A 12,483-nucleotide genomic window follows, 5' to 3' on the forward strand; every position below is an offset into this window, starting at 1 on the left:
ATAACCCTTAAAAGCAACAGCCTGTTGCATATTCATATATCTCATACATGATGCATAAATTCCTTGCAAATTAAGAACTTTTCTGGTTTTTGTCAACTTCTTCCCCTTAATCCTGTGGTTCCATAAAGACGGAGAGAAGGTGGAAGAATGTTATCTGTTCTGATAAGGAGGCAGTAACTCTTTATGTGCCCTGTCACTGTTATCTCTCTGTGAAGAGTTTCTAGATTAGCCCATCTCTTTCTTCAGCTAGTTAAAAAGTACCTTACGCCGCAGAGTTCCTATTTTAACATTGTGTCACAGCCTAAAAATATATTTAACACACTCCTTAAGCAAATTAACACAGCATAACTTTCTAACATGTCACTGTGAAAAACGCATGTTTTATGACTGGCTTTCCGTAAGCGCTACGGTGGCTATTACGCGTGCAGCGTTGGGAAGTTACGCTGTCACTCGGGGCCGTGAGGGGGCGGCCATGGCGGGCGGGGCCGTGCGTGAGGGAGGGGGCGGGGCCAGCGGGAAAAGGCGGGAGAGCGCCGGCCGCGCCTCTTCCCGCCCCGCCCGAGACCGGGGGGCGGGGCTTGCGCCGCATTGACCAATCACGGCGCCCCGCCCTCACCCGGCCCCTGGCTGACGCGCGGCGCTCGGTTGTGATTGGCCAGGGGGCGCGTCAGTCAAGGGGCTCGGTGCCCTCAGGCGGAAGCGTCTCGCTCGGAGCGGGTACGTGCGGCCGGGCCGGGCCGGGCGGGACCGGGACAGGGACCGGGACCGGGACAGGGACCGAGACACGGACACAGAGCGGGATGGGGGCAGACAGAGACAGCGGCACCACGGCCGCTCCCCTGGGACACCGGCACGTCCCGGTGTGGCACGGATCGGCCGGCCCTGAGGACGCGCTGTGGGGAGCAGGGGAAGTTAAAGGAGAAAACGTCTCGGGTTTGTGTCTGGTCGGGCCGCAGGAGCTGCTGGCGGGGCTCGTCCTGCCCCGTCACGGCCCGGTCCCATGGCAGGCACAGCGATGCGCTCGGAGCTGAGTCAAAACCGGCCTCTGGAGAATTGCGAAATCGAGATTTTATTTTTTTTTTTTTTCCTCCTCAAGTCTTCCAACTTTAGTTCTGGGCCTGAGCAGCACATTGCTGTGAAGGGATAAATCATGGATTGGCTTGGCTTGGGAGGACCTTAAATCCCACCCATTCCCACCCGTGCCATGGCAGGGACACTTCCCACTGTGGCTGTTCCTCAATGTCCAACCTGGCCTTGGGCACTGCCAGGGAGGGGGCCTTGTAAGGAGTGTAAATATAATTAATATCACTTTTTAATAAGTCTGCCACACAGCCTTGCTTTTGTCTAAATTCATTTAAAACTTCCTTTCTTTGCTCATGTCTTTCTGTAATCCTTAAAGATTAGACAGCAGAGCCCAGTACTGTGGAACAGGGAGAACTGAAAGTGAAACTGCAGGAAATCACTGAAATAAGTGGGAAAATGACAGTGGGGTGTAGCAGAAATGTTCACATAAAGCCCTGATATACTTCTCATCCTCTGTGCATGTGGGGAAATGTGTGACCTGAAGGATATTCTGATGAGTTGCTTGTAGAAGGTACATCTTCTTCAAGGAAAACTTGAATATTCTTCATGCCTTTAGGTTTCTACCCTTTCTCCTTCTGTCTTTTCCTCTCTTTGGAAACAGGGGTTCTGTTCTTTACTAACCCCACGTTAAGGCATTTTTCTTCCTGCAGACTTTTTGTGTTTCCTTGCAAATGCTTTCAGTGAAATCGGCTCATCTGGGGAGGGATGAGCTGAATTTCGGGTGCAGATGTGGAGCTGCCGTTGTGTTTTCTGTCTGCATAACAGACCGGTGGGTTTGCTCTCAGTGCTGGCATCTGCCAGGGGTGGTTTTCACAGCTCCACTTGTGCTCACCTCGCTCAGAGTCTCCAGTTTGTTCCTGCAGATTTTTATTTGCTGGACAGGGCGAGGAATGTTCCTGCCTGCCCTTGGGAGAGGGGAGGAGGCTGAAGGAGGGAAGGGCACTGAAGGACAGGAATGCCAAGGGCTTTACCTGCTTCCTCCCTGGGAAGTGTGTGGGTGGAAGAGTTTAAACCAGAGACTGAGTCCTGGATTATCCAGGAATTCCAGCTGAAGGCATCTGCCTCCACCAGAGGGCTGTGTGCAGGGAGGTCCCTGGGCTGGCAGCTGTCCATGTGTCCCTGCTAATCCTTCTGGGGACAAACCTCAGCCTGCTTCTTGTGCTGTCTGTGGAGCCTCAGCTTTGCAGTGGGGCTGGGATTTTAAATGCAGTTTATTGTTTTCTTCCTCTTTTTCTAAGGAATTATGGAGAATTATGGGTCATGGAATGTTTGGGTAGGGAGGGAACCTAAATCCCACCCAGTGTCACCCCTGCCATGGTAGGGACACCTCCCACTGTCCCAGGCTGCTCCAGCCCCAGTGTCCAACCTGGCCGTGGGCACTGCCAGGGATCCAGGGAAATCTGGGAATTCCATCCCAGCCCTGCCCACCCTGCCAGGGAACAATTCCCAATTCCCAATCTCCCACCCAGCCCTGCCCTCTGGCAGTGGGAGCCATTCCCTGTGTGCTGTCCCTCCATCCCTGGAAATTGTCTCTCTCCAGCTTTCCTGGGGCTCCTCCAGGCCCTGCCAGGCCACCCTGAGCTCAGCCCAAAGCTTCTCCTGTGCAGGTGAACAATCCCAGCTGTGCCAGCCTTTCCTGCCAGCAGAGCTGCTCCATCCCTCTGCTCATCCTGGAGCCTCCCCTGGGCTCTCTGCAGCAGCTCCAGCTCCTGCTGGGCTGGGGCAGCTCTGCAGGTGGGCTCTCACCTGAGGAGTCAAAATCCCAATCCAAATCCCTTTCCTACTTCTTGTCCCCCAGCCCAGGACACCTCTGCCTCTCTGACTTGCTTCATGGCCCTTTTTCCCACAGGGGTGTTCTCGTAAGGTCCTTGGGAGGATCTCTCCCCTCCTCTGTATCAGTACATTCCTTTTCTCTGCCATATTAAATCCGGGATATTTTAGCTGGATTTCTTGAACACCTTTTGAGGAGTTTCCCACCCCTTTTGGGTTGTCCCTGTCCCAGAGCAGCTGGGGCTGCCCCTGGATCCCTGGCAGTGCCCAAGGCCAGGTTGGACACTGGGGCTGGAGCAGCCTGGCACAGTGGGAGGTGTCCCTGCCATAGCAGGGGTGGCACTGGGTGGGATTTGAGGTCCCTCAAACCCAAAGTATTCCATAATTCCCTGTTTCCCTGCAGCCACTCCCAGGCAAGGCCCCTCAGCTCCACAGTGGGGACAGCAGCAGCAGGAACCGTGAGAGTTCCAGTGTGGGCGGGTGAGGAACTGGGAGGGGAAAGCAGGAACTGCTGCAGGAGAGGGACAGACACAGCTCTGAAGAGGAACCAAGAAAGGGGAGCCATTTAAGAGTGCAGAATGAGGAAGGGCTTCAGGAGCAGTTGTAAACCAGCTGAGGGATCTGGGAAGGGAATGGAGAGTTCCTGAGGGAGCTGGGAAGGGAATGGAGAGTTCCTGAGGGAGCTGGGAAGGGGCTGGAGAGTTCCTGAGGGAGCTGGGAAGGGGCTGGAGAGTTCCTGAGGGAGCTGGGAAGGGGCTGGAGAGTTCCTGAGGGAGCTGGGAAGGGGCTGGAGAGTTCCTGAGGGAGCTGGGAAGGGAATGGAGAGTTCCTGAGGAGCTGGGAAGGGAATGGAGAGTTCCTGAGGGAGCTGGGAAGGGGCTGAGCTGGAGCAAAGGAGGCTCAGGGGGACCTTGTGGCTCTCACAGCTCCTGCCAGGAGGGGACAGCCGGGGGGTCGGGCTCTGCTCCAGGAACAGGGACAGGAGGAGAGGGAACGGCCTCAGGCTGGGCCAGGGCAGGCTCAGCTGGGACAGCAGCAGCAATTTCCCCATGGAAAGGGTGCTCAGGCCCTGGCAGGGGCTGCCCAGGGAGCTTTGGAGTCACTGTGGCAGTGCTCAGGAGGAATCTGGATGTGGCCCTTGGGGACAGGGTTTAGGGCTGGTGCTCTGGGCTGGGACTGGATGATCTCAAAGGTCTTTCCCCACCCTGATGATCCTGGAATTCTGTAGAAGCACAGCAATTCCCTGTGAAAGCTGTGGAATGAGCAGGGATCTGACCATTGCCAGGGAAAGGTGAGAGGAGAATTATTGAGGAGAACAACCAGATGGCTGAGCCCAGATGCTGCACAAATTAAAATAACTTGGGAATTTGAAGCAGTATCACAAGGGTGGGTTTCTGAAGGACAAACTTTTGGATCCTGTTCCAGGAGGTGACCTGTGTTTCTAGCATAGACAAACTGTATATTGATTGAATTTTATTCCACTTCTTCTCACTTCTGTTATTAAGCAGAAAATGTTCTCCATCAGTCTGTGCTGTCACACAGTCATGAAGGACATTTTTGTTAGTCTTTATCAAATGGCTGGAAATGAATTATGACAGGTTGGTAAATGCAGAAGTTGACAGTTCTAAACCAAATTAGAATGGTGCTAAGAGCAGTTGTGTGTCAGTTAATTAACTTTGTTTTCCTCTTCCCATAATTAAGATTGTCTGTGATCTTTTCTCTGTGTAGTGAGATCTTTACCCTCAGAATCAAGGTGTTTTTTTTTTGTTGAGTTGGGCTCTTTTTCTCTGTGTTAAAAAGGCACTAAATCATATTATCTATTAGATTGGAGTCTGGAAACATTAGTGTTTAATTGAGACTCCCTGACATGACTTAAGGACCAAGTTCTGCCATAAGCTTTTGGGTTGTGTGGTGATTTTCTTTTGTAGCTCTGTGTAAGGGAGGTTGTTTTGTGAATATAGCTCAATACAGCATCAACAGAGTTCATCATGGAATGGTTTGGGTTGGGAGGGCTTGAAAACAATCTCGTTCCCTCTCCTGCCATGGTGGGGCAAATTCCTCTGGAAGGTTGTATATAAAAACCTGAATTCTGGAAAAAAACCCCAGACTGTAACTCACCAGAGTTGTCTAACACCTCGAGCTGTTGCTGATTGATTCTGAGAGTCTGCTGGAGCAGAGAATGGACAGAGTCAAAGCAAAAAAGCAGGGATTTATTACAAGTCCTTCACAGGATTCACCTTGGGCAGCACAAGAGCCTGGCTGTGGCTACACCCAGGATGGACTCGGAGTCACATAGAAAAGAGTTCTCACACTTTTATAGTTTTTAGTTTCTCCAGTAAATCTATCCTGTTGTTATTTTCATTGTAATCTTATGTTTTATTATTCCATTGAGTTAATTAAGAGCATTTTTCTGTTAGGATTGATCTCTGTTAAGGTTGATTGTTCTTAAGTTTATTCAGGGTCAGGTCTAATTCTTACTCATTTTAAGATTTCATGTTTTATTCCATTTTTATTAATTTTTATTCAGTGTCAATAATGTCACCTTAAGTTTTCTTAAGCACATTTTGGTTATACATATATATATAGTATACACTATATGTGTACATGTACTTTAACAAGTATATCCTTGGTGTTTAAATTGCTTATCTAAGTTGGGAGATTATTTTGCTTTAGGGACAAGATGAATTTAACCAAGGCACCAGTGACATAGGAGAATGCAGTGTGTTAAACCTTTGCACCTTTAGTGTAAATTCTGCTGCAGACATCCACAGTGTGACTGTAATGCACTGCAGAGTCTGGGAAATAACCTGTGTGAGTGTGTAATGCACTGCAGAGTCTGGAGAATAATCTGTGTGAGTGTGTAATGCACTGCAGAGTCTGGGAAATAACCTGTGTGAGTGTGTAATGCACTGCAGCATCTGGAGAATAATCTGTGTGACTGTGTAATGCACTGCAGCATCTGGGAAATAATCTGTGTGACTGTGTAATGCACTGCAGAGTCTGGGAAATAATCTGACTGTGTAATGCACTGCAGAGTCTGGAGAATAATCTGTGTGACTGTGTAATGCACTGCAGCATCTGGAGAATAATCTGTGTGACTGTGTAATGCACTGCAGCATCTGGGAAATAATCTGACTGTGTAATGCACTGCAGAGTCTGGAGAATAATCTGTGTGAGCGTGTAATGCACTGCAGCATCTGGAGAATAATCTGTGTGACTGTGTAATGCACTGCAGAGTCTGGAGAATAATCTGTGTGAGCGTGTAATGCACTGCAGCATCTGGAGAATAATCTGTGTGAGTGTGTAATGCACTGCAGAGTCTGGGAGATGTGAAAGCTCACACTGAAGGCATCAATCCTGACCTCACCCTTGGCTGTGTTTCAGGTACTCGGGAACGGCTGTTGATGGAAGAGTCCAGGAGAGAGAGCTGGGCCAGCGGGGCAGCGAGAGCCGTGGCCAGGGCGCCGTGAGCCGTGGCCAGGGTGCTGTGAGCCGTGCCCAGGGCGCCGTGAGCCGTGGCCAGGGCACTGTGAGCCGTGCCCAGGGCGCTGTGAGCCGTGGCCATGGCAGGGTTCCTGGACAATTTCCGCTGGCCAGAGTGCGAGTGCATCGACTGGAGCGAGCGCCGCAACGCCATCGCCTCCATCGTGGCCGGGGTGCTGGTGAGCCACAAACAGTCACACTTGTGCCTCGGGTTCTGCCAGTTCTCCCTTTGAACTTCCCCAAAGCCAGCCTGTTCCTGCCAGGGCTCACTGTGGGGTCGTCAGCAGCGTTGTCACAAGTCCTGTGACGTTGCTGATCGTGAGCCGTTTCTGTTCTCTCTTCTTGAAAAGAAGTTCCTTGTGGATTTCCTGCAGAGTTGGGTCTGTTAGAATGGCTCTGTTCTGCACCATCTCCATCTCATGTGTGTTTAGAGTCTGGATTCTTGATCTTAAGGGGAAGAAGGAACAAGGAATTTCACAGAAATTGCACAGGGAATTTCATAGAATCCCAGAAGGGTTTGGGTTGGGAGGGACCTCACAGTCCATCCATGGGCAGGGACACCTTCCACTGTCCCAGGCTGCTCCAAGCCCCAAAGTCCAACCTGACCTTGGACACTGCCACAGCTGCTCTGGGCATAAATTTATCCATACCCCACTCCTTAATTTGCACAGAAAGTGTGGCTGATTCCCAAGCTCTGAAAACAGGAGCGCTGGGATTTGTGGAGGCATTGCCCATCAAACACAATTAGAGCAGAAGAGCTGGTGTTTGTTAGAAGCCAGTTGAGGCAGTGCTGTCCAGCCCACTGGCCTGGCTGCCCCCCGGGCTCACCCCCTGTGTCTGTGGCCAGTTTTTCACAGGCTGGTGGATCATGATCGACGCTGCCGTGGTTTACCCCAAGCCGGAGCAGCTGAACCACGCCTTCCACACCTGCGGGGTCTTCTCCACGCTGGCCTTCTTCATGTGAGTGCTGGGCTCAGGGACTCACCTCAAAACCACCAGGAACTGAACCAGGCCTTGGGACAGTGTGTCCAGCATGGATAAATCAGAGAATCAGGGAATGGCTTGGGTTGGAGGGACTCACAGCCCACCCAGTGCCACCCCTGCCATGGCAGGGACACCTCCCACTGTCCCAGGCTGCTCCAGCCCCAGTGTCCAACCTGGCCTTGGGCACTGCCAGGATGGAGAAATCAGTACTCACCTCAATATGAAACAATTGGCTGTATTTCCCTCAGTTTTTACAATTTTTACAGCTGTTCCTTGCCCAAAACTTCCTCAAACGGGAGGGGTAACAATAGCCTGGCTCTTGTTGTGGAGATGTAAATAAAAGTAACAACTTTTATTGAATCATTCAATATTGGCAAGAAAAAAGGATGACCTGGGATTTGTGACTGCAACAGAGTGCCAGGGAATTTTCCCAGAATTTGTCACATCATTAAAAAAAAAAAAAAAAAAAAAAAAAAAAAGCTGGGGTTTTACTTAGAACTCTGAATTGATTTTCTGTAATCTGAAGAGTAACTCCTTTTTTTGCCCCCAGGATAAATGCTGTATCAAATGCACAGGTGAGAGGAGACAGCTACAGTGATGGATGCTTAGGAAGAACAGGTAAATTAACTCTACAAATCCTGCTCAAGTGAAGAACTGATCATTTACCAGCTGGGTTTTTTTCCAAGTGGTGGTGAAAGAAATAATCATAATGAGGAGTAGGAGAGAACTTCTGAGAATTAATTTCTTTACAGAAATAACCATTGGAGATAAGTGCTGGCTTTGTTAGAAAGGGAACTTGGTGAAATTCAGTTTCTGGATGTTTTGGCTTCCGAAACTTTCCCTGCAAATCCTGGATAGCTGCTGGGAGAAATCAGTTCCTGCCTGGGGGTGGCTCTGGAGCAGGCATTCCCTAGGGATGTGTCACAAACATTTCCATTTCCCCTGTGTCACTGCTGTGGGTGTTCCTGGACCTGCTGTCCCCTCTGCTTCCATTCATAATTCCCTTTCTATTTCCCACATGGATCCCAGCAGCCTTTTCCATGGGATTTGTAAATTTGGAGGGATTTGCTGCTATTTGAAGTGGCCTGTGGTGCTTTTTTGTGTGTCATTCATGGCCCAGCTCCAGAGAACTTTAGCACAGGAATATCTTTCCTTCCCAATGACTGAGCAGGTGGATTTTATCCTTGATCCTTGGGTTTAACCCTTTCCATTTGTGCCTTTAGTGAGATCATGTGTTCCATCCTCCCAGAGGAGCAGCTGCATTGCCTGTCCCTGTGGATAAAAATCCACATTTCACTCTCCCTGCAGGGGCTCGGATCTGGCTCTTCATCGGCTTCATGTTGATGTTTGGATCACTCATTGCTTCCATGTGGATTCTCTTTGGAGCATATGTTACACAGAGTAAGTTTGGGTATTTGATCCTCTAGGAGAGTGCTTTTCTTGCCAGCTTTTGGCAGGAAATCCACAGGGATGGAAGCCTGTGGTCTCTGGAGAATCCAAGCCACAGCATCCAGGTTTTATTCTGAGATTGACACCAGAATATCCCTGTTAAACCCAGCTCCCAGTAAGTGGAATATCCTGTTAAACCCAGCTCCCAGTAACTGGAATATCCTGTTAAACCCAGCTCCCAGTAACTGGAATATCCCGTTAAACCCAGCTCCCAGTAAGTGGAATATCCTGTTAAATCCAGCTCCCAGTAGCTGGAATATCCTGTTAAACCCAGCTCCCAGTAAGTGGAATATCCTGTTAAACCCAGCTCCCTGTAACTGAAATGTCCTGTTCAACCCAGCTCCCAGTAAGTGGAATATCCTGTTAAATCCACCTGCCAGAACTAAAGAGCTGGGTGTTTTCTCTGTTCCTCTGCAGACACTAATGTGTACCCTGGATTAGCAGTGTTTTTCCAGAATGCATTAATATTTTTCAGGTAAGTTACCTGGGCAAATTCCCCCCTTTCCAAAGGGACTTTCCTGCTTCCATACATTGATACTCCTGGAAAAGCAGCTCTGTTTTCTGTTCCCACTGCTGCAGAGCTGAGAGACAGGGTTGATTTGTCCCTGCCCAGGCTCTTTGCTCCCTTCCACTCCTTTTGGTCCAGCTGTCTCTGCTCCCTCTGGACGTGCAGCTCTGGAATGTGGGTGGCCAGGGATGCACAGTTTTCTGGATGAGGGATTGCCAGTTTATTGGGACAATGGCAATCTTTCATCTCTGTCCTGCAATCCCTTGGCTCCCCTCCCAGCAGAGCCAGCTGGGGGATTCCATTCCCCTTTTCCAGACTATTTCACACCAATGGCTCAGGTCTCTGGTACTTGATATTCCCTTATTTCCTTTCACTGGCTGAGCTTGCAGTTATAGAGTGAGAATTCCTTTTTGTCAGAGCATGCTGGTGTGTTTTGTAACAGCACACTGGATTTATTTCAAATAATATTATTAAATCTATCATGTAACAGTTGAAAATCAATTTGGAGTCTCTAATAACTCCTTTTAGCTGTGGAATGCATTTTGCAATCCACAGATTTTATTGATAAAAGGAACTGAAAGTGTTAAACAGTGTCAGTTCCAAGATCAGTCGCTGAAAGTTCATCTCACCTCCTTTCTTCTTCCAATTCCTGGCTGATCCTTTTCCTTCCAGCCCCACACCAGATGCTCTGCAGTGCCCTGGATGGATGGGTTCTGGAAAATGAGGGATATTCCTGCAGGAAAACAGCAGCTCCTAAATCCCCTCTGGGGTTGAAAAGGGAAACTGCTGGAGGCAGATTTTGTGCCTGAAGTTTTTAGTCTTTTTTAGAATCCCAGAAGGTTTGGGGTTGAAGGGACCTTAAATCCCATCCAGTCCCACCTGGGCAGGGACACCTTCCCCTCTCCCAGGTGGCTCCAGCCTGCCCTGGGACACTGCCAGGCATGGGGCAGCCACAACATGTGGCATTTTGGAAATCAAATTGTGATATGGAGCTGATTCTCTACCACAGGCTTAATACTCTTTCTGATTTGTTCATAAAAATGGAATTTTTTAGGTTTTATCCCAGCACATCCTGTCATGTTGAGCTGATTCCCAGCTGCCAGAGTGACACTTGCTACTCTGGACTCTTGAATTTCATAACTCCCAGGCTTTTCCTTCAGAAGGGCTGTGGAAGTGGGTGTTTTTCTGTTTGAGCTTCAGCTGGCTCCCACAGTTCCAGCCATGCACAGGAAACTAATTATAAACACCAAATCCTGATCTGACTAAAAGTTCAGGGCTGGGCTGTTGATTTACACAGGGTAAGATTTAAGGATACTGATAAAATTACCCTATGTGTGGTCTGATTTTTATTTCTTTTCTTTTTTTTTTTCCCCTCAGCACCCTGATCTACAAGTTTGGGAGAACAGAAGAGCTGTGGGGCTGAGCTCCCTGCTGGCTTGGTCCATAGTTGCCATGTGGTTCTTGTCTGTAGATAATTCAACAGTCCTTTGTCCTTGGTTTGCTTCCCAAACTGCTGGAAGTGAGGCAATTGCAGGCTCTGTCCAAGCTCCCCTGGCCATTGACACTTGTGAATATGTACATAGGACAGCACCAAGCATTTCAAAGGGCATGGCAGCTGCCAGGCTTCCCTGCTCCAGGCTTTCTCCTTCATCCCTGCCTTTCCATCAGCTTCCTCTTCCAGAGCTCCACCGTGTCCGGGGCTTTGGTGAGCAGTTAGTGAGCAAACAGGACAGAGCCCATCCCAGAGCAGGGGCCCAGCTGGGATAAAAGCTGATTTTAAACATTTTCTATTATTGTTCAGGTAAATACAAAGTAGATTTTTTTTTTGTCTTCTTTTGGTAAAAGGTTATGGGTTTTTAAGCAAGTCCCTACACTCAGCAGGTTGTGCATGGCAAAGCAAAGTATTCCTGACTCGTGATGGCTCTGGCACAAAGGACATTTTGCTGGCACCACAGTCCTTGGAATTAATTTCATGCTGCTCAGTGTAAGAGATACCAGTTGGTATTTAATGTATTTCCTGATATTAGAATAAAAAAACTCCAACAAACTGATGCCAGTTGTATTTTATATAAAGAATAAATGAGTCAGAGCAATGTAGCAATCTTGCTACTTGGGCAAGTCTCACTGTCTCCAGAGGAAGCTGTTTGCTGATAAATGAGTTTTCCTGACCTGTTCCCTCTCTGCTTAAAAGGACATGGGATATGGATGGATTTATTGCTCAGTCCAACCTTGCAGTAATTTCAAATTTCAATAAATTCTAGGTGTGACACACACCCAGTTTTAGGGCTGCTCTTGCCCCAGCTAAAATGTATTTATCTCTTACATTTTATGGCTGATTCCATTAATGAATTATTGAAATCCAGTTTCAGTGGAGTGAAACAGAAAGTGAGGCTGAGGAGGTTGGAGTCCCTGGAGTGTCCCTGTAGATCCATTTGCTGGGGTGAGTCCTTCTCACGAGTTCTCTGTGGTTTTTACAGCATTACTCTCCCCTGGCTCCCAAGGCTTTTACAGCTTCCCCATATCCAAGCTGCTGCCTCAGTGGTGGCAGGAGCTGAGTGGAAATGCTCTGCTGGGAACTGGGAACTGTTTGGCACCTGCTGGGGCCAGTTTGGAGCTGCCCCTGTGCCCTGGCTGCAGTGAGCCCATCCCACTGCTTGGGATTCCAGCAAGCTGCAGGAAAAGTGAGCTCAGGTGCTCAAAACAGGGACTTTTGGACAGCAACTCACCTTTGCACAAGGCCTGCCCCACACAGTGAAGCCAGGCTTTGGTCCAGGCCTGTCAGGTTTCTTGGCCAGGAGCTCAGAAATTTTTGTTGGGCTCTTTAGGAATTCGGGAAGGAGCCTGGCCTGAAACTGCCACTGCCAGGAGCTTGAACCTGGACTTGCAGCTTGAACGTGGAAACCAGGCTGGGAGAGCTGGGGAGAGGAGAAGCTCCAGGGAGAGCTCAGAGCCCTGCCAGGGCCTGGAGGGGCTCCAGGAGAGCTGCAGAGGGACTGGGGACAAGGATGGAGGGACAGGAGCCAGGGAATGGCTCCCACTGCCACAGGGCACTTCTACACCTCACAAACCAAGGGGACAGGGAGGGCTCAGTGACAACAGCCCTGGAGTTACTCCCACTAAATGCTTTTTAATTGTATAAAAGTACTTAACACCACACTCCCTACCACAAGTCCAGTGCAGGGTTTATTCAGGAATATTCCCAGGGT

The 12,483-nt window shown here is 49.3% G+C and overlaps 1 protein-coding gene across 2 annotated transcripts; it reads left to right on the forward strand.

Annotated features, from left to right (window-relative positions):
• The first annotated feature begins 669 nt into the window (after positions 1 to 669).
• On the forward strand, positions 670 to 11,328 carry TMEM50B (transmembrane protein 50B). 2 transcript variants are annotated; one of them, XM_085587640.1, is made up of 7 exons: positions 670 to 937; positions 6,298 to 6,515; positions 7,184 to 7,296; positions 7,871 to 7,938; positions 8,629 to 8,721; positions 9,187 to 9,244; positions 10,655 to 11,328. In XM_085587640.1, exons 2-7 carry the CDS (start codon positions 6,417 to 6,419, stop codon positions 10,698 to 10,700), a joined length of 477 nt encoding a protein of 158 aa, XP_085443766.1. In that variant the 5' UTR covers positions 670 to 937; positions 6,298 to 6,416; the 3' UTR covers positions 10,701 to 11,328. The 2 variants fall into 2 exon arrangements, with proteins under 2 accessions (XP_085443766.1, XP_085443758.1); XM_085587632.1 differs by having other exon boundaries at positions 670 to 717; positions 6,238 to 6,515.
• The last annotated feature ends 1,155 nt before the right edge of the window (positions 11,329 to 12,483 follow it).

Source organism: Lonchura striata, chromosome 1 (assembly GCF_050655825.1).
Source record: "Lonchura striata isolate lonStrDom1 chromosome 1, ASM5065582v1, whole genome shotgun sequence".
Lineage (NCBI taxonomy): Eukaryota > Metazoa > Chordata > Aves > Passeriformes > Estrildidae > Lonchura > Lonchura striata.